Source organism: Boeremia exigua, assembly GCF_020726555.1.
Source record: "Boeremia exigua strain MPI-SDFR-AT-0100 chromosome Unknown C7974scaffold_6, whole genome shotgun sequence".
In the NCBI taxonomy this organism is placed as follows: domain Eukaryota; kingdom Fungi; phylum Ascomycota; class Dothideomycetes; order Pleosporales; family Didymellaceae; genus Boeremia; species Boeremia exigua.
The window spans coordinates 1,528,048-1,547,711 of NW_025763523.1; the positions used below are offsets into that span (position 1 = coordinate 1,528,048).

The 19,664-nt window shown below is 53.0% G+C and overlaps 10 protein-coding genes across 10 annotated transcripts; 5 read left to right on the plus strand and 5 right to left on the minus strand.

Moving 5' to 3' along the window:
* Positions 1-2,412: 2,412 nt before the first annotated feature.
* C7974DRAFT_394631 (isocitrate dehydrogenase subunit 2 mitochondrial precursor) lies at positions 2,413-4,067 on the plus strand. The gene is made up of 3 exons (XM_046141901.1): positions 2,413-2,693; positions 2,783-3,784; positions 3,843-4,067. The coding sequence occupies exons 1-3, from the start codon at positions 2,619-2,621 to the stop codon at positions 3,915-3,917; spliced, it is 1,152 nt and encodes a 383-aa protein (XP_045997270.1). The 5' UTR covers positions 2,413-2,618; the 3' UTR covers positions 3,918-4,067.
* Positions 4,068-4,217: 150 nt separating this feature from the next.
* Positions 4,218-5,096, plus strand: C7974DRAFT_413293 (peptidase S24/S26A/S26B/S26C; the record flags this gene model as incomplete). Its single annotated transcript, XM_046143722.1, has 1 exon — positions 4,218-5,096. The coding sequence occupies one exon, from the start codon at positions 4,218-4,220 to the stop codon at positions 5,094-5,096; it is 879 nt and encodes a 292-aa protein (XP_045997271.1).
* A 62-nt stretch (positions 5,097-5,158) lies between these two features.
* Positions 5,159-6,383, minus strand: C7974DRAFT_394633 (uncharacterized protein). The gene has a single exon (XM_046141902.1). The coding sequence runs from the start codon at positions 6,308-6,310 to the stop codon at positions 5,210-5,212; it is 1,101 nt and encodes a 366-aa protein (XP_045997272.1). The 5' UTR covers positions 6,311-6,383; the 3' UTR covers positions 5,159-5,209.
* Positions 6,384-6,416: 33 nt separating this feature from the next.
* Positions 6,417-7,557, plus strand: C7974DRAFT_188026 (glycolipid transfer protein-like protein HET-C2). Its single transcript, XM_046136519.1, has 4 exons — positions 6,417-6,822; positions 6,873-6,931; positions 6,984-7,102; positions 7,155-7,557. The coding sequence occupies exons 1-4, from the start codon at positions 6,705-6,707 to the stop codon at positions 7,447-7,449; spliced, it is 591 nt and encodes a 196-aa protein (XP_045997273.1). The 5' UTR covers positions 6,417-6,704; the 3' UTR covers positions 7,450-7,557.
* Position 7,558: 1 nt separating this feature from the next.
* C7974DRAFT_188027 (uncharacterized protein) lies at positions 7,559-9,006 on the minus strand. The gene has a single exon (XM_046136520.1). It carries the CDS (start codon positions 8,803-8,805, stop codon positions 7,702-7,704), a length of 1,104 nt encoding a protein of 367 aa, XP_045997274.1. The 5' UTR covers positions 8,806-9,006; the 3' UTR covers positions 7,559-7,701.
* Positions 9,007-9,133: 127 nt separating this feature from the next.
* On the plus strand, positions 9,134-10,348 carry C7974DRAFT_394635 (RmlC-like cupin domain-containing protein). The gene has a single exon (XM_046141903.1). The coding sequence runs from the start codon at positions 9,282-9,284 to the stop codon at positions 10,257-10,259; it is 978 nt and encodes a 325-aa protein (XP_045997275.1). The 5' UTR covers positions 9,134-9,281; the 3' UTR covers positions 10,260-10,348.
* A 470-nt stretch (positions 10,349-10,818) lies between these two features.
* C7974DRAFT_394636 (uncharacterized protein) lies at positions 10,819-11,948 on the minus strand. The gene is made up of 3 exons (XM_046141904.1): positions 11,539-11,948; positions 11,348-11,482; positions 10,819-11,294 (listed from the first exon to the last, which is right to left on the minus strand). The coding sequence occupies exons 1-3, from the start codon at positions 11,581-11,583 to the stop codon at positions 11,004-11,006; spliced, it is 471 nt and encodes a 156-aa protein (XP_045997276.1). The 5' UTR covers positions 11,584-11,948; the 3' UTR covers positions 10,819-11,003.
* Positions 11,949-12,502: 554 nt separating this feature from the next.
* On the plus strand, positions 12,503-14,862 carry C7974DRAFT_188122 (major facilitator superfamily domain-containing protein). The gene is made up of 3 exons (XM_046136522.1): positions 12,503-13,128; positions 13,181-13,797; positions 13,845-14,862. Exons 1-3 carry the CDS (start codon positions 12,908-12,910, stop codon positions 14,774-14,776), a joined length of 1,770 nt encoding a protein of 589 aa, XP_045997277.1. The 5' UTR covers positions 12,503-12,907; the 3' UTR covers positions 14,777-14,862.
* A 1-nt stretch (position 14,863) lies between these two features.
* On the minus strand, positions 14,864-16,727 carry C7974DRAFT_188045 (acetyl-CoA hydrolase). The gene is made up of 2 exons (XM_046136521.1): positions 15,545-16,727; positions 14,864-15,492 (listed from the first exon to the last, which is right to left on the minus strand). Exons 1-2 carry the CDS (start codon positions 16,381-16,383, stop codon positions 15,018-15,020), a joined length of 1,314 nt encoding a protein of 437 aa, XP_045997278.1. The 5' UTR covers positions 16,384-16,727; the 3' UTR covers positions 14,864-15,017.
* An 885-nt stretch (positions 16,728-17,612) lies between these two features.
* C7974DRAFT_394643 (uncharacterized protein) lies at positions 17,613-19,642 on the minus strand. Its single transcript, XM_046141905.1, has 4 exons — positions 19,307-19,642; positions 18,778-19,250; positions 18,468-18,729; positions 17,613-18,419 (listed from the first exon to the last, which is right to left on the minus strand). The coding sequence occupies exons 1-4, from the start codon at positions 19,311-19,313 to the stop codon at positions 17,935-17,937; spliced, it is 1,227 nt and encodes a 408-aa protein (XP_045997279.1). The 5' UTR covers positions 19,314-19,642; the 3' UTR covers positions 17,613-17,934.
* Positions 19,643-19,664: the final 22 nt, after the last annotated feature.

Here is a 19,664-nt window from a genome sequence, read left to right on the forward strand (position 1 = left end):
CCATGACGAGTCCGATGCTAACATCGCTTACGTTGCTTGGACAATGATGGCGAAAATGCGGCCACCGTGCACCGTTGGTCGACCATGGCGCAATGTTACGCGTCAAGCGTTAGAACACCTGCAAGTGACGGGGCAGCATTCCAGCCATAGGCGGAGCTCTCCCAAGCTGACTGTTGCCAAACTCCGGCCTCCAAGGCGTTCAGGTCTTGTTTCGGGAGCCGACGACAGCTCAGGCATTCACTGTGGTTCCTGCGTGAGTGCTAATTACAGCAGTACCAATTGCTAACATGAAACAATGCGTGGTTTTTGCACGCCGGGTGCAAAACCTGGGGCTGTCGATCAGCATCATTCAGGGATACCTAACTCAAGCCGCCGTCAAAGTAAGACGCAGAGGATGTCGCATCGCTTGCGGGTTGCTCAGAGTTTGAAACAGCTCCGGTGGCTCCTCTTGTAAATATGATGTCATTGCGGGCTTAAAGTCCTGAAAGGTCTCGGAACAATTCTTCACGCTGCAACCAAATGATGGACCGAATTCCGAGGCACCTCTCGGAGACAGACAAGGCGAAACATGGACGTCCAAAGCCGGGTGGCGATGGAAGTCGGCAGAGCAAGGCGAAGGTGGGAGATTGGTTGTTCTGGCGCACGAGCAGGGGACAGCTCCTTCCCCAGTGCCAAGGCAGCCATTGCCGTTCAGCCGCCTTACAAATTGGTCCAGCCTACGATCGACTGCACGTATGCCGCCGACGACTTCGGTCTGCCTTGATTCTTGACCCCCACACAGTTCTAGGCTGCCGGATTGTGATGTCACATCTCATTCAAAACGCAGCCGTCTCAAGAAGGCGTGCTCGCCAGGCAGCTTCATTGCCGCGTTGCAATATCAGCAGATGAACTAGGATCATGCCACCTTCCACCCGGTATTCTTCCCATGCCATCCTTGAGGCGGTATCAGCACCATGCCAATGTCTTTCACGTCATGGGTAATCTCAGCTCAGGATCGGAGACCGTAATGCACATCCAGAGAAGTGCAACAGCCGTCTAGCACGCCTCTAGCCTGGAGATCTCCGAATCAGCATTCAAGACCTTCCGCGTTGCTTTCGATTTGACGTCTCTGCGCATGTCTCATGCTTGTTCTACGATTTGCTATAGGAGCTGGGAATCTGTAACCTGTTCTCCATCGACTCTCGGGCTTCAGCTCCCCTCTGCGTCCCCTGCGCTGGACACAGTGTTACTGCCCCCGATGTGGCTGATTGATTAGTGTAGTTCAACCGCAGCATTTGCCACCGAACGCCAGCACGTCGTAGTCACCTTACGCAAGCCTGGTCACAGTTCAACAACTCGAGCTTTCCTGACCGCCGGCCTTGGTTCCATCTGGTCTGCTCAGTCGCGTGTTACCTGTCGACCTGTCAAAACGAGTATGTGTTGCGCAAGCATGACGAAGATCTAGCGTACTGTAAAAGTTGAATACTGCCTCGTAATTGGACCTGGTGGCTTCAACATCCAAGTTACGCACAGGAAGCATACGCTTGAAGGTCGGACTTCAGACACATAGACGAGATGTTCCATGAAATCACCAATGCGTAAATAATTTTGAGATGCTAATAGCACCAGACTGATTGTCGCTCTTCAACTTACTGCCCCTGCGCTACCGCCTACCTCAACCAAGTTGCCTCCGAGTGCAAGCCTGGACATCAGCGGAGCACAAACGGAAGGCATGTGGAGGGAAGGCAGTATTGATTTGGACTGCTCGTGTTGCTGTCAAGCTCGATCAAAACTCGATCGACGGCACCGTAGGAACGCGATTTGCTTTATCGCGCAATAGTCATGAAGTTTGTGGGAGAAGGATACTACAATTTTATGCAGGCTATCTGCCGCCTACGCGCAGCATATGGCGTCTTGGAGAATTGGAGCTGAAGTTGGAGTCGACCAAACACAAGGAAGGTCACCAACAGCAGTGAGCGTCGAAGGACTTCTGATCCCTCAAAGACACAACAAACAAACATCGAACTGGCGATATGCGACTACGTTCACGAGGAGATGGTACACAGTATGCAGAGTCGGCTACCTGCATGCGCGCCCCGAGGGTTCGACCGAGCGGGTGCGGAGCACACCTGGTTGGCTACGAGCATTAGTCAAATTGAAGCAAACATTCGACTTGCGCGACATCGTGTGCAGTGTACACAGCATGTTGCTTGAGTTGCCGGCCGTGTGCTGTAAGCTCAGGACGTTTGCGGAACGAGCACGAGGATCAACCGGAACGCATTGACGGACACACATGTGACACCTTGGCGGCCGGCATATCTCTAGATCTGATAACGATGGCAGCAAGGCAGTGACAGCACCTGTGGCGACCAGAATGGGCGCCCAGGTACACTATAGTCCGATCCATCAGCATGAAAATTCAATTGCGGTCCTTGAGATGTGATGTTGGTGATGTCTGGGAGAGTGCTAGCCGGAGCTGGCAAGACGTCGTGCTTGGCATTTGCGGAGCTTTCTTTCTTGCTCCCGGGCTTTGCGCCTGCAACCTCATCACCTTCGGCCTTCACCTCAGCCTCACCTCTTGCTACACTGCCCCCGTGTAGCTTCCAATCGAGTCGTAGGGACACGCACAATCGGTCACAATGCTGGCTGCTCGCTCTTTCGCCGCCCCCGCGCGCCAATGCCTGCGCCAGGCTCGCACGCCCGCATTCGCACAGGTGAGCTCGCCCGCTGCAGCCGGCGGCTTCGGCAGACTCGTCTGCGTCCGTCGCGAGAATGCGCCGCAGATTGACTGACGCTGCTGTAGACTGCGTTCCGCACATACTCGGCGGCGCCCTCTGAGGTTGCCAAGTTCAAGGGTGCCAAGGGCAACGACGGCAAGTACACGGTCTCGTTCATCGAGGGCGACGGTATCGGCCCCGAGATCGCGCAGTCGGTCAAGGACATCTACACGGCCGCGAAGGTGCCCATCAAGTGGGAGTCGTGCGACGTCACACCCCGCCTTACCCCAGAGGGCAAGACAGTTATCCCCACCGAGTCGATTGAGAGCATTGAGCGCAACTACGTCGCCCTCAAGGGTCCCCTCGCCACACCCATCGGCAAGGGTCACGTCTCGCTCAACCTCACGCTCCGCCGCACCTTCAACCTCTTCGCCAACGTCCGTCCCTGCAGGTCTATCGAGGGCTTCAAGACCCCCTACGACAACGTCGACACTGTCCTGATCCGTGAGAACACCGAGGGCGAGTACTCTGGAATCGAGCACGTCGTCGTCGATGGCGTCGTCCAGTCCATCAAGCTCATCACCCGCGAGGCGTCTGAGCGCGTCCTGCGTTACGCTTTCCAGCACGCCCGCGACATTGGCAGGAAGAAGGTGCGCGCGGTCCACAAGGCCACCATCATGAAGATGTCCGACGGTCTTTTCCTGAGCACCGCTCGCGAGCTCTCCAAGGAGTACCCCGACATTGAGTTTGACGCTGAGCTTCTTGACAACACCTGCTTGAAGATGGTCACCGACCCCCTTCCCTACAACGACAAGGTCCTCGTCATGCCCAACTTGTACGGAGACATTCTCTCCGACATGTGCGCCGGTCTGATCGGTGGTCTTGGTCTCACTCCTTCCGGAAACATTGGTGACGAGTGCTCCATCTTCGAGGCTGTCCACGGATCCGCCCCTGATATCGCCGGAAAGCAGCTCGCCAACCCCACTGCGCTCCTCCTCTCCTCCATCATGATGCTGCGACACATGGGCCTCAACGCCGAGGCTGCCAACATCGAGCAGGCCATCTTTAAGACCATCGCCGCTGGCAAGGTACGTTTGACACTGTCTTCTCACGCACACTGTGAATATTTGACTGACGGATTTGCAGTACATCACTGGCGATCTCGGCGGCAAGGCCAAGACTTACGAGTACACCGACGCTGTTATCAAGGCACTGAACTAGACTTGATGTGATTTATGAGCATTCCGGAATGACGGGACGGTAGCGATTGCATATTTGTGGATATGTACCAGTCATTGTACATTAAGGCTGCCATTTGATATTGCTAGACAGTTGATATCCGTATTCATTTCTGCGCCCACGGGCATGTAATCTGATGCCAACTGAGGACGATCTACACGTGACAGCGCCGCAACGCCGCTTGTAATCGGCCAACCTCGGTGCAAGACGCGTCGAGCTATGAACCTGGTGTCCCACGCGACCTTGGCTAAAACCAATCAATTCCGCTGCGCGAGGCACGATATGCCTCCCCAGTCTCCATTCTGGGTGGCTAGCAGAGCTTATGCCACAATCAAGGCGAAGGCGAAGCATGCTCCTGTTCCGCGCACACGACAAGCCGCACCACGCTCATCTGCACAAGCTTCGGCAGCACCTCAATCTTCCCAAACACTTCACTGGACACAGTCTCCCACCCTCCGCCGCACCGCTCGAGTCCTAGCATGGAGCACCAACGTTATTGCCGGTCTCTGCGCCATTACCTTCTTCCGCGATAATGTGCTCCGTATCGACGTAATCCGGGGCTCGTCCATGTCTCCAACGCTCTCTCCGACGGTCCACGAGACCGGTGTCGAAGACTGGGTCGTCATTGCGCCCGTTCGCGAACGGCCGCCCAAGATACAGTACAAAAACGGTGTCGCGTTTGTCGAGGACCGGGAGCAGAAAGAGGGCGAGGGCGTGCGCAGGGGCGACATTGTTACCTTCTGGAAACCGCATAAGCCTGAGGAGATTAGTATCAAGAGGGTTGTTGCGCTGCCGGGCGACGTCGTGTATCCCAGGCGTGGGTTCGCGACTGACCCTGAGGTCGTCAGGACGGAGCGTGCGCTTGCGCTTGATGGACTGCCGGAGGCGGACCAGGATGCGGTTGGTGGGCAGGTGGACGAACTTGAGGTCGGCAAAGTTGTGGTGCCGTATGGGCATGTCTGGGTAGAGGGGGATAATTGGCGGAACAGCTTCGATAGTAGGGACTTTGGGCCGCTTGCTAAGGGGATGATTGAGGGGCGGGCAGTGAAGATCTGGAGAGGCTGGTTTGACTGGAGGGACGTTGGGGATGAGCGGGAGAAGAAGGGGAGGAGTAGGGTTGTCCAGGGCAAGGCGGAGGTGCCGAGGGTATACTTGGAGTGAGAGGTGATACGGTTACATGCAACTGTGCTGTCAACAACGAGTGAACACGCGATTGAAGAGGCCGGATTGGTACGTGTATATTCGTTGATACCTCTCGTAACACTAACATGAGCCTAGGAGCTGCCGAACAATGCCTCAATCTCCTTACACACAGCTTCAGTAACACCCTTCGTATTCTCGCTGCCACCGAGGTCCTTAGTCTTGACGCCCCTCGCTGTCACATTCTCGACTGCCTTCATAAGTGAATCGGCTCCCTTCTCTTCGCCAACCCACCGGACCATCTCGGCTGCGCTCCAAAACGCTCCGACCGGGTTCGCGATACCCTTACCAGCTATGTCTGGCGCAGACCCGTGGATGGGCTCAAACATGGAGGGGTTGGCTCGTGTTGGGTCGAGGTTGCTGGACGGTGCAATACCAATACTTCCAGACAAAGCCGCAGCGAGATCGGTTAGAATGTCAGCATGCAGGTTGGTTGCCACAACAGTATCCATTGATTTGGGGTGTAGGACCATCCGGACGGTGATGGCATCGACCAGCATCTTCTCGGTCGTGACATCTGGGTATTCCTTCGCGATTTCGTAGAAGATTCGATCCCAGAACACCATGCCGTGTCTCATCGCATTCGACTTGGTGCAGAGTATGAGATGCTTCCTCGGTCGAGAGCGTGCAGTCTCGAACGCAAAGCGCATGATGCGTTCGGTTCCGACACGAGTGTAGACGGTGATTTCTGTTGCCATTGCGTGCGGTGCCCTCTCGTTGCTGATGCCGCCCTGACCAGAGTACTCTCCCTCGCTATTCTCGCGGATGAACATCCAGTCCAGATCACCAACTTTGCATCCATCCAAGGGGCTCTTGGTTCCCTCAAGAATACGATTTGGTCGCCTGTTGACATATTGATTAAGCTCCTTGCGAATGGGCAGGATCAAGTTCCAAAGGGAGATGTGGTCTGGGACGTCTGGCCAACCAACGGCGCCGAAGTAGATGGCATCGAACTTCTTCAGCTGCTCGATACCATCAGGGGGCATGTACCAGCCGCGCTCTAAATATTTCTTGCTTGACCAATCGAATGTGGTGAAATCGAATTGGAACCCTCCAAATTCTGATAGCTTGGTGAGGACCTGGATCGCTGCTTCTGTGACATCCACACCAATTCCATCGCCTGGAATGCAGGCGATTTGGTAGACTTTGCCGATTTCATGAACGTGAGAAGGCATGTTGATATGTGGTGAATTGATGATAGCTCAGAAGCTCTTTTTATACGTCCATATAGGCTACCATTCTCCTCCGGACTTTCATAGACCGAACGATTCAATCATGATCCGGGGCTATTCGCAAGTTCCGAGATCGCTCGCTATGCCTCATACGTAATGGCGTATGCATCCCAGAAGCTAGACCCTGGCTGCCCCGCTATCGCGCCTCCTGCCGAAACTGTAGCCCCACGTTCACGCCAGAAGCCACGAAGCTCACCGCTAGACTAGAGAGACCCCCTTCGTGCTGTTGGAGCTCCGTTCCTTAACATCTCTCTCAACTTCCTCTCATCTCGTCTTAAAACTTACACTCTAAACCCGCACACAACTTCATCATCCCTCCAAACCACATCCAGAAATCATGGCAACCTTCTTCGACGGCGTTCAGAAGAGCTGGGAGGATGTCCCCGTCGATGCTTCCAATGCTATCTCCACCACCGAGTTCCTTGAGGCTGCCGAGAGCCTGACCACATTGTTCGGTAGGTCATGCTTTCGAGCTCACAACGGGTTCTCTTGCTAAAGCTTGCAGATCTTCTGGGTTCGGCGGCCTTCAAGCCTGTCAAGAACGACATGACGGGCAACATCAAGGTATGGTTCGATGTACCTCGCAAACTATGAGAGTACAGCTAATCCATCCAAGAAAATCCGTGACCGCCAGCTCGCTGCCCCCACACTCTCCGAGACACTCCAGGCGCTCGCTCTTAACGAGTTGAAGGAGAAGAAGCACGTTGCCACTGAGGGTCTTGTATGGCTCAATCGGTACGTATTCCTGGTCAACAGCCTTTCTATCTACTAACATGGCTCTCTCCAGTGGCCTTGACTTCACCGCCCAAGCTCTCCGACACAACATCACCAACCCCAACAAGGAGCTCGCCGACTCTTTCCGCGATGCCTACGGCAACACCCTCAAGCCCCACCACTCTTTCGTCGTCAAGCCGCTGTTCAGCGCCGCTATGAGCGCCACGCCATACAGGAAGGACTTCTACGTCAAGCTGGGCGCGGACGAGGCTAAGGTCCAGCAGCAGCTCGAGAAGTACCTCTCGTCGCTGGAGAAGATTGTTGCTACATTGAACACATTCTTGGCCACGAAGGAGGCCAAGTGGTAGATACGACGTTATGACATGAATGAAAGGAGACATAGCACTGAATGCCCCAATATACAAAAGCTTCCGTGGTACCCAATGATGGAACCCTGCTCCTCGAGATAGAGACTCTTTTGTCATCATTTGGCTACTCTGTGCTACTTCATTGTCATTCGAGCATACCGAAGCTCTGAGAACCCGTGCATGAAGTGTTTCTTCGATCCAGCTGGGCAAATGGTTCCTAACAGCTGTGAAGGGATTTGTGACGGCCCATTTCTACGCCTTCTTTCTCTGGAACACGAACAGCGCCTCATCCTTCCCCGCAAAACTCGGTAGCGGCATCCTCAACGTCAGCTCAAAGGCTTTGAGGTTCTTCTCCACCCACTGATCAACACCTTGATCCTGGAATGCCGTGAACCCATTCTCGTTCTGGGTGCCCGCAACCACAACTGTGTCACCCTCGAACATCCTCAAAATCGGCCCTGTGAAATCACCTGTCGCTTGCGGATAAACCAGCAGCAGAATAGACCCCGTACCATTACCATTCCTGCGCAAATACTCTTTACCATCCATCTTAATCGTATCCTTAACCCAATTGACGCGATACTCACTCAATCCGCTGTCAATCGGCCGCACATCCAGAGCCTTCAATTCGGACGTAGGAAGCGGGAAGTTCCGCAGCATGAACGTCCAGTACCCGTTCCCGCTGCCTACGTCCAATATCGGGATCACATCCTCTTTGCTCGGCTTCGCAGGCTGCGCGAGCTTCGCCAAGACGTGCAACGCCGCGTACGATGGCACAATGCAGCCGAAGTGGTGGTAGAAAATGGGCAAAATGTGGTGCGAGATCTTCGTGGAGCTGGTGCTCGGGACCGGTCCGCTCCACTCGAGTTCCTGGCACGAATATGTCCAGAGGCTGAGGTATGGATTCACGTGTTTGCGGTCCTTTTTCGCGGGGAGAAGCCCGGCTGTGGTGTTGTGGAATCGCGAGGAGAGGTGCTCGGCGACTTGCTTGCGGATTGTGTTGGGTTTCGACTGGGATCTAAAGCCGTTGATGGCTTTGGGTAGGTTGAGAGACGGGTCGAAGAGCGATGTGTATGCTGTTACTTCCTCTTGCGATGGATATTGGGGTTCAATTGGAGTGCCTGAGTCATCATGGTACCAGTCGTGCATGCCATGAGCTCGCTTTCCCAATATGGCCCGTTCAGTGATGTGCAGCGTGGTTTCGCCTTGCGCGCGGTAGATGTATTGGTCCGTTGGTGGAATGTCGAATGATTCGCCGATACATCGGGCCAAGGGCTTACCACTTTGGATAGGATTAAACTCTTCGTCGGTCCATTTCTCCAAGAAGACGTCCGGATTGAAGTTTTTGAGAGCCATGATCTAGTGTCAATGTGGTGACTGCATCCAATTTTTCCAGGTGCCCCGCGAATAACGATGTGGTTCCGCTACAAGCTTCCAAATCACTATGGTCCAATTCTTGCACTAGGTCTTGCAGCTTGCCGAATCAAGCAATTCTTAATTGATAGGCGATTTCGTGGCTTCGGCATGATGGTGTTTTCGAGAAGTCCATCTTCAGACGGCAGCCGAGTCTGATAGCAGCAGCCAATGACAGAGAGCTGACAATCGGAACCTGCGATTTTTCGTCATCGATCAGTAAGCCTTGCAGGACGCTAAGGGATCCCCACCTCGCCAAAGCTCTTAGCAACTCCTTACTCACCATTGCAAATGCAGGCTGAAAGGAACAAGCCTAGCTGTAGAACCTTCTTGATATCCTCACTAACATCTCCCTTAGCTAACTCAGATCCGTATAAAGATCGCTCGTACCGCCGAGCTGACAGGAACCCCTCTTTCTGATGTCAGACACTACAGTACAAGAGCAGCCTTCAACATCATCAACATCTACACCAAACACATTTATATCTATTAAGACCTTGACTGCGCTTGTCGCATTAACAGCAATAGCCCTGGCGTTCTCCAGTTCCCTCCGCAGCACCCTTTCCTCAGTCCTCACCAAACCCACTACTCGCGCCATGTCTACCGTCGCCCCAGCAAGCATGAAGATCACAAAGCGCCCATGGTCGCACCGCGGCCACGCTGACCACGACTGGTTGTACTCATACCACACGTTCTCTTTCGCCTCGTACTACGACCCACGCCACGAGTCCTTCGGTCCGCTGCGCGTCATCAACGAAGACCGTGTCAAGCCCGGCACAGGTTTCGGCACGCATTCGCACGCCGAGTTCCTGATCTTCAGCTACATTGTCAATGGCACACTCGAACACAAGGACAGCATGGGCAACCTGGAGAACCTGAAGCGCGGGGAGGTGCAGTTCACCAGCGCAGGAACCGGCATCAGGCATTCCGAATACAATCGCAACAAGGACGACGAAGTGCACTTCTTGCAGATCTGGGCCAAGCCAAACAAGCGCGGCCTGAAGCCGCATTATGAGACGAAGAAATTCACCGATGAGCAGAAGACCGATAAGCTGTGCAGGATTATGGAATCAACCGATCGCCTAGGTGATAGGAAGGATGCGATCGGGCTCCAGGCAGATTTGAGCATGGACGCGAGTATCCTGTCGCCGGGAAAGAAGGTCACGCACGAGGTTGTTGCTGAGGGGGCGAGGAAACTGTTCGCGCAGGTCATCATGGGCAAGAGGGCACAGCCAAAGACGGGCGGCGCGCAGATCAAGATCGGCGACGTTGTACTCGGAGAAGGCGATGGAGCTTACATCGATGGCGTCAAGGGACCGTCGAGCATCGAGATTGAGAGCGTGGGCGAGAAGCCGGCTGAGTTCTTGCTGTTTGACATGGGCCCTGAAGAGCAATAAGTGTGGCCGTGTGAGACATAAGTATTTATTTTGAGCGTCTTCAGTTATTGTAACAAACGATAGAGTATCACACCTAACTTCATTTTGAACGATCGCGTTGTGAACACGCACTCTGAAACCCATTGTTTGTGACATACCTACGCAAATCGCTCAGGACGCAGGTAGACGCCATCTGGCTGCTGCATCATCTCGTGCATCTTCGCCGCAGCAATCTCCACGTCCAGATTTCGCTGCTTAACCTCCTTCTTCTTTCGCGTCGTACGAAGCCATTGCAGCATATCAGGGCTAAAGACAACGGGAGGCATTAGCACGGCCATCAGAATACCAATGACCAGAAATGCAATGTATACACGCCACGCGGCTGTATTGTGATACGTCGTAACACTGGAATCAGCTTGAGTAGAGTTTTGATCGACAGAAAGGATGAACGTGCTGTTGTGTAGCATGTCTCGTACAACGAGTGGTGGCAGAGTTGGACGGAGACCAGCTTGAGCGAACATACTGAGGGCGAGTGTGTTGTTTTGTTTGAGTGGGTTGTGACTGAATTTGGCTGTGGGGTGGGGGGAAACTTGGGCTGATATTTGGAGAGAATATCATTGTTCAGATTTGTATCGATAAGTTGCACGATGGCCTATCAGTGGCGTTGAGCATGCATTGTGAGCCACTGATGCTAGACACTATACCAGAGTGCACAACGCTCATACTAATATGATAGCTCTCGTACCGTATGGAGGAAAGCTCACCTCAGGCCTTCAGTCCGGCTAGTACGAACATAGACATACAGATCGTGGCGCCAAATGCCCATACCTTGAAACGGAGCGGCGCTTGTCCCGGAGCAAGCTTTTCCGTTCCCGAGTACCAGATATAAACGTATATGTATACCAGACGGCTGCCTAGCCAAAGTATCGAAAGTGCATTCATGATAGCCGTAGAAACACCTGCAGCATTGCCTGCGGCTACTGCGGCAGCATAGAATGGGAGTGCCTCAAAACCATTTAACGAGCATGCTTCGGCTCGCAGCAATCGACCCCGAACCTGATGTTGCGTCAGTTCCTATTGTTATTCACAGTATTTGACACTTTGTGTACTTCATCGTCTAGGTTGGCACGCTTCAGGGTGTCAGAGAAGTCTCTAGGGTTGTTCCTATCAAGGTACTTCGCTCCTGGTCCTGCAAGTCCCGAGAAGAACTTTGGAAGAAGGGCGAGTACCAGGGCCGGTGGTATCTGCACCGACGTGTAACATCAGTATTGGATCTCGAAATTGCATGGTTGCAGCTTACAGTAAAATGCGAGATGTTCTTGTCGAAACCAAGGAAGTTCGCCATATTGCGGTTTTATATTATTCGATCGAGGACAATTGAGTATCTGTGCTTTGCAACCTGTGGGTGGCGTTATTGTGTACATATATATTCCGCGCTGCCAACCTGAATTGAGTGAGATCAGAACCACCGCGAGTAATCGTCCGTAGGATTGCTTGGATTCGGCCTCGGGCTTGACCTTGTAGCTGGGCTTTGTAAGAAAGCTGACATCTGAAATCCTGATGATCCTTTGAAAGTAACAGCTCAAAGTACGAGTTTGGTTGGTAATCACAAATATGTAGGAGACCAGAAACGCAACCTTTGATTGGACGAACATCAAACTTCTGTGACTGGAGGAAAAAGGAACCAGGAAAGATATCACACGAAAAACACTACACAAGGGACTTTTACAAGCGTAGAAGAACGTTACTGCAACATACAAATCACTCTACTGTTTCGCTGTGCGCGCGTGAGCACAGTGCGCAACGCCCAGCTGTGGGACACGAAAGGTCTTAGTGCCAGGCTATTCTACACTTTCTGAGATGTCTTTATTACCGTTGTGACTGTACGAACGCAACTGAGGTCTGGCAGAAAGACCGTCGAACGACCGCGAGCGCGGAGCAGATTTCCAAGGATGAGGAAGGAGCCGCGGGGATGGTGCCTGCGTGAACAGCCAAGAGACGCTAGGGTGGCTAGACGAGTCGAGCACTCTCAGTACGCAGCGTCCTCGCTCCTGCCATCGTTCACCACATCACCCAGTTCCTGCCGACCGCTTTGACGATCGAATTCAAACACTTGCAGACATACTCATGGATCAGAAGCAGGCAGCATGATTTTTTAAGGCCCCGACTTCGGCTTAAGCCGGGTTCTCGGTCGCTCCATTGGTCAAACATTCGTATTGTGGCGCGAATCTAGATCAAGATCAGATAAGATCAAGCGAGATCCATTGGCAGAGTGGAGTATCACGGCTCAAGGGAGCAAATCTCTGCTGGGCCAACTTGTAGTTCGTCTTTTATGGCTTTGCGATGTCTGGCGACCGGAGCCGACCCCGTTCTCTTTGGTCAGGATGTACCGCGGCCACGCCATCGGAAGGATCTGATAAGATGAGTGGATCAAAGCTAAGCAATGGAAGGCTAGTAGACATGAGGCCTCCTGCAGCCGTCACCACAATTTAAGCTCTAGCCCAGGCTGGGAGGCCAACCAAGCATTTAGCTGAAAATATTGGCTCGAGGTCGAACGACCTTGTCCCGTGGGTGGACCATGAGACTCGAATATATAGTGCCTCGGCTGCAGGCACGAGTTGGCCCTCCTCCTAAGTTTCCTTCACAGATTGTGACAGATCCTCCTAGACATGGCAGCTACAACGGATCCTATTGATGCGGCCCAGAACAATGTCGATATCAGCCATGAGCCGAAGAGGGAGATGAGCACCTTCGATGTTGACGAGGACGAGGCCATCCGTAAGGTCGAGGCTGCTACAACTGTCGATTTGAATGCGCAGCAAGGTATCAAGAACGTCGAAGCTGTCACTTTGACATGGACCAAGACCTCGCTCGCATGTGCATTTGCATGGTAAGTTCCACCCAGCCTGAATCAGAGCGTGTCACTGACAGTAATGGTGAAGCATGTGGATGTTATACCTCACCAATGCTTTTCAGTCGTCCATCACCAGTAACCTCACACCATACGTTACCAGCGAGTTCGAAGAGCACTCACTCCTGACTGTCATCAACATCGTCTCGAACTCCATGGCCGCTGCTGTGTACATCCCAACCGCCAAATTGCTCGATCTCTGGGGCCGCGCTGAGGGTTTCTGTGTCATGGTTGGCTTTGCTACCCTGGGACTTGTCCTTATGGCCGTCTGCAAGAGCCTCTACACCTATTGCGCCGCCCAAGTCTTCTACACCATCGGCTTTGGTGGCATGATCTACTGTGTGGATGTCATCACTGCGGACGCGTCGAGTCTGAAGCATCGAGGATTGGCTTTCGCTTTTACGTCCTCCCCGTATATCATCACCGCTTTTGCTGGTCCCAAGTCGGCCGAGGGATTTTATAATAACGTCAAAAACTGGCGTTGGGGCTTCGGTGCTTTCGCCATCATCGTGCCGGTCGTAGCGTCACCGCTCTTCCTCATCTTGAAGATGAATCTGAGGAAGGCTAGACGTGAGGGTGTGCTGCAGCGCGAGAAGAGCGGACGCACTATCTTCCAGAGTATCATCTTCTATATTCGGGAGTTCGATGGTAAGTACAATCACCAACGCATACGAATCACATCTAATTCAGCTTAGCGCCCGGGGCGTTCCTTCTTGCTTGCGGTCTCGTCATCTTCCTCCTCCCCTTTACGCTTGCCGACTCTGCCCCGAACGGATGGAGCACCGGGTATATTATTGCCATGCTGGTGGTTGGATTTGTTCTCCTAGTCCTATTTGGACTACACGAACGCTTCACGGCTCAGGTTCCCTTCCTCCCTTTCAACCTTCTGCTGAACCGCTCCGTGGTTGGTGCCTGTCTGCTATCGTTCACTTACCAGATCTCTTACTACGCCTGGAACAGCTACTTCACGTCCTTCCTGCAAGTCGTCAGTAATCTCACTATTGCCGAGGCTGGATACGTTTCATCGACGTTCGATGTCCTTTCCGGATTTCTGTTGCTGATCTGCGGTTTCATCATCAGCAAGACAGGTCGCTTTAGGTGGCTATTGTTCATCGCCATTCCTTTCTACCTCCTCGGTCAGGGATTGATGATCCACTTCCGCCAACCAGACACCAGCGTTGGCTACCTGGTTATGTGCCAAATCTTCATCGCTATCGGTGGTAGTATCATCATCCTCTGCGAGCAGCTTGCCGTCATGGCTGCTGCTGACCACCAGCACGTAGCGTCTGTACTTGCTCTGCTCAACATCTTCGGGTGGCTCGGCGGTGCTGTCGGCAACACAATTTCAGGTGCGATTTGGACCAACTCATTTCCCCAGGCTTTGGCAAAACTCTTGCCTGAGGAAGATCTAGAGAACATTGACTCGATCTACGGGGATCTTACTGTGCAGCTTAGCTTTGAGAGGGGAACTCCTACTCGTCTTGCGATTGAGCAGGCATACGGCATTGCTCAGAGGAGGATGCTTATTGCCGGCACTTGTATCATGTGTCTCACGCTCATCTGGATTACGCTCATTAAGAACTACAACGTAGCCAAGATGCAGCAAACAAAGGGTCGGGTGTTCTAGACAGAGATGAGCCGTCCTGCACTACACTAGTTAGATATTGAGGAGATCTTCGTTGGTCCCTATTCTGTTGTAGACAGCACTGATAACAAGTGGTCCTTCATTTGGCAAATGCACAAGTGTTCAATTTCTCGTGTGATTAGAAAACATTCACCGTGTAATCCAAAATCTTAATGCTAGCTGGAAGTTCCCAGTAAATTGATTAACATCTTATTAAATGGCACGCTCTAACATTGATAGCACTCTAGTAGTCCCACTTGGGCAACTTCATGGTGCCGTGCTCGTTCAAGTGCTTGTGCATATCATACGCATTCCACAACAGATGCGGTTGGTGACCCCATCCCTTCCTCAGACACTCAAACTCAGCCTTGTCGAAGTAGTCCTGGAGAATTGGCTGGTAGTCAGGGTGCGCGCACTTGTTAATGATGACCCTAGCGCGCTCACGGGGAGACATGCCACGGACATCGGCGAGGCCCTGCTCGGTGACGACGACGTCGAGGTCATGCTCGGTCTGGTCGACGTGGGTAACCTTAGGCACGATGCAAGACACGCCGGTGGGGTCGGTCTTCGATGGGCGAGTGGAAGGAGTGTGCATGATGGAGTATTTCGCGGAGCGCAGGAAGTCGGCGGAGCCACCGAGACCGTTCAGGATGCGAGAGCCCATGACGCATGTGGAGTTGGCGTGGGCGTAAATGTCGACTTCGACGGGGGTATTCATGCTAGTGGCAGGTTAGCAGACGCTCAAGCATGTTCGTATTTGCACAAACTTACCCAATCACACCGAGACGACGGATGATCTCAGGAGAGTTCGAGACCTGCTGCGAGCGAAGCAGGAGCTTAGGTACGTAGTTCTCCCAGCCCTTGTAGAAACGTTCGAATCCTTCAGGCGAGAAACGGATCGAAGTAGCCGTAGCAAAGTCAAGGTTGCCGGAGTCGAACAAGTCGAGGAAAGAGTCCTGCAAGACCTCGGTCCAGACCTTCAAGTTCTTGAAGTTGGCGCCTCCTGTAGCAAGGCCCTCAATGACTGCGTTGGCAATATTGCCAATACCGGACTGGAGGGGGAGAAGGTTCTTAGGAAGTCGTCCTTTGCTGACCTCGTGCTCCAAGAATTCGATCAAATTACCAGCAATGGCTTTGGAAGTTTCGTCCGCGGGTGTGTTGGGCTGGGTCTGATCGGCGTAGTCACTCTCAACGATGGCAACGACCCTCTCAGGGTCGACCGGAACGTAAGGGGTACCGATGCGATCCTCGGGGGACATGACGAGGTATGGCTTTCGGTTAGGCGGCAAATCTGTCATTGTGATGTCGTGAAGCCCCTCGTAGTTGGGGCTAGCTGTGTTGACTTCAATGATAATCTTGTCGGCCATCTGCACAAGCTCTGGTGTTGCGCCCACTGAGGCACCGGGAATGATGCCACCATCTTCTGTGATCGCGGATGCCTCTACGATAGTAACATCCAAACGGTTTTGTGGCTTGTCGAGGGTGTAGAATCCGTACATCAAGTCCACGGGGAACATACTCAAATGCTTATCCCAGAACTTGATCTGGCCATTGTTAATACCCTTGGCGATATCTTTGCCGACTTGGTGTGGCGATCGGCGGTTGATCATGTTGTTTCTCGCCCATCGATTCTCGGTCTCGGCGCCAGACGACGCACCAACAAACAGGTTGTACTTGAGCTTGCCCTGAAGGTTATTCTTCTCAACATGCTCTGCGAGCGCAATAGGAATCTTCCTAAACAATGGTTAGCCTTTATTTGAGCGCCTCGTGCTATGTGTGTGATTGCCACGTCAAAGCACTTCTCGATGCAAGAAGGTGGGCCGGAGATGTCTCGGCAATTCTGCTTGCGTTCAAACTTCCGTTCACCCTCGGCATACACCCAAGATGTTCCACGTCACATCTCCACAGAAAAAGCACCAGACAATCCGTCTCTTCCAATTGAAAGCTCCGATGCCTCCAGAGAGACTTGCCGAGAAGAAGCACAGGACCACTCACTTTGGGTAACCGACGCCTGTGAAACCGGACCAGCCAATATACGCATCGTTGGGGAAGTGGTGAATCAGATCTTCAGCCTTCGCAATTTTCTTGAGATAGCTCGGTCTTCTGACCCTTGCCTTGAGCGCTGCTGAGACAGACATAGTTGCTACTCTCTTCCTTTGTTGGTGAAAAGCTTATCGATTGAGTTGAGATCGGAGGTCGGTGGTGGTCGGTGCTCAAGCTCCCCCGAGAATTTGTGTGAGCACGTCAAACACGTAAAATAAATGCAAGGCTCTGGGGAAAGGTTGGGCGAGCGAAGCGGTCAATTGGGGAGGTAAGGTGGGACTCCGGAGTATTTAAACTCTTTGACAGCATGACTAAGGGGTATACGCGAAGTTAGAGCTTCTGTGGGCTGATACGCTTGGGGGGACCCATGGGGCAGGGATGACCTCATTCTCGCATTATTCCACTGCAGGCGTTCCGCTCGACCCCGGCTATGAGGGTATGCAGGAACACCGAATAAGAAGTGGGGCTGATCTGGAGCCCTAATTGGTTTCTTTACGTTAAAATCAAGTTGAGGCTCTTGAAAGTCTGGGCACTCCCGTCTTAGCAAGGGCGAGCAGGTGCCCAACTCTTGAGGCAGAAGCTCTTTGAATCGTTGACAGAAGACCAACGACACGGTGGTACTTGCGATGCGTGCACTGACCGCAGAGATATTCTTGGCGGTACTCTGGGGCATAGTTACACAGTAAGGCCGTGTTGTTGAGGGTCTGCAACTTGTCGCTCAGGCGCAAGATCGGCGTTCTTTCGGCGATGCGAATGTCGCCGAAGCTCAGGTCACCACGCAACTGTGGCACGAACATGATAAGGTGTGCTTTCATTATATCGTTAGGTATCGGTACTTCTACACATGCTCGCTTAATTCACAATCGGGCCTGTCCGCCTTTGGAACCTAGAAATAACAACAACATGAGGCCTAGGCCAGTAGATCACCAACGACGACAATCGCAAAGGAAGGCTTGTTGAATCTTCCTAATATGTTGGGATAATGACATGTCTTGTCTTCAATGCAAAAAGCAACTGGGTATCGCCGTGACACAACGCCATCAATGCAATGCGCTTGCCGAGCCTGAGAAAAGGTGTTAAAAGGTCCTAGTGGGGGCAGGAATGAGGGGTGCCAATGATTACCGCGCGGGCTGCGGGGCGTACGGTCCGGCCGAGTAGTGACCTGAGGTGGCCATTGGTGGTTGGTAAACCATTCGCCGATCTTGAGGTGGATATGCTTCAAACATGACCCGTCGTTGAGGTGCTCCTTCTCGCAGCGAGCTGTGTCCGGCCTGGCTGGTGTGTGGAAAGTGCTGCGAGTTCTTGGGACTGCTCATGAACAGTAAAGTGTCCACAGCATCCTTCTCGGCTTGTTGACTCGGCATACGGAGGATACCTGCTCGAGGTGTTGTAGGCACCCTGTGGCCAGCACCAACATCGCTATGATGTTTTCTTTGCGCTGATCCTATCAATGATGGCGGCGGATGTGTAGTGCTCGATCGACGTCTTCTTGTATGTTCAAACTCAGGCGCTGGAGCGAGCCCGATCGCTACATTTCCGCCCGTAATCGAGATGAGACTGGCGGCGGCGTTCATTGCTGGCTTGTTGGTCGATCGCCAGTATACTGAGCGTTGTCAACAATACGATATCCCAACGACAACGTAGGACTGACCTGAATCAAGAGCGTGTGGCCGTACTGAGTCAGAAGCTGGAGACATCATCGTGTAGTCTGAATTGTCAGAGAACGCGCTGGGTCTTCGTCGATAGTCTGTGGTAGATGGCGAGTCGAATGCAACGCGAGAGCCGCCAGGTGCAGAGTTGGGTGATCCACGTTGAGATTGAACCTCTTCAAGTTCTTCGAGCGACTGTTTCTCCCAGCCATTCTGTACCTTGACCATTGCATATGAAAGCCGAGTCTTGAGCTGGGCCGATAGCTACACATGTGTTAGCTGCATACAGGTGATTATGTACAGGGGAATTACCTCTCCAATCCGAGTGCTCGAATGTACATCCATACTCTTATTTCGCTTGTGTGCGAAGACCCTTTCCTTTGAGCTTATGTTCAGTTCATGATCCTTTACTGAGCCGTCTGCGCTTCGCTTAGAACCTTGGGTTGTAGGGGACACTCGCGATACAGGCGCCGCTGCTGTGTGACCGGTTCGCAGCGCGTTCGCAGCGGCTGCGTGCATCTGGGTGACATCTCCACTAATCGCGTAACTGTAAGCGCGACTTGGTGAAGTTGGTATTGGCTTCTGTGTAGACTTGCTCTGACCTGCTAGGCCGCTCGGCCCAGACAGCGATGCTACGTCGTGATCCGAGGATATATTACTGGAGGTTGAGCCTAAAGTGGGTGCAGAGAAAATGCTGGAGATGGTAGATTCTACGCTCTCTTGTGATTCTGGCACGTCCAGTCTATGAGGTGCAGCAATGTCTATGGGGTGGGTAGTGTCGGTCTCTGTGATGCATGTCGTAAGTGGACGCCATCGCGATCGTGCTAGAGACGCGACTTACGCATCATGGCAGCGGGGTAAGGGCCCAATGTGTATAACGCAAGATGGACCAGACCCGGATCCAAGAAACAAGACAAAAACAATGGGATAGCTGGACAACGTATGCAGACAAGGACCAGATACCCTGATGGTGGGGTGGTGGATTGGGAGTGTTGGTCCGCGGGCGTGTCCTCGGAGGCTTGGGCGCGTGCTGATGAGTTAAGACAGCCGTTCGCGTCACCCTAGAGAGGACTGGACTTCAAACAACCGGACAGAGTGGCAGAACAGAAGACACAAGGACGCGAAGAGCAGTCAGAGGAGATCCAGCAGCGCGTCGCGTATAGGTGAAGAGTGAAGAGTGGCTCTCAACCTCGAGTATG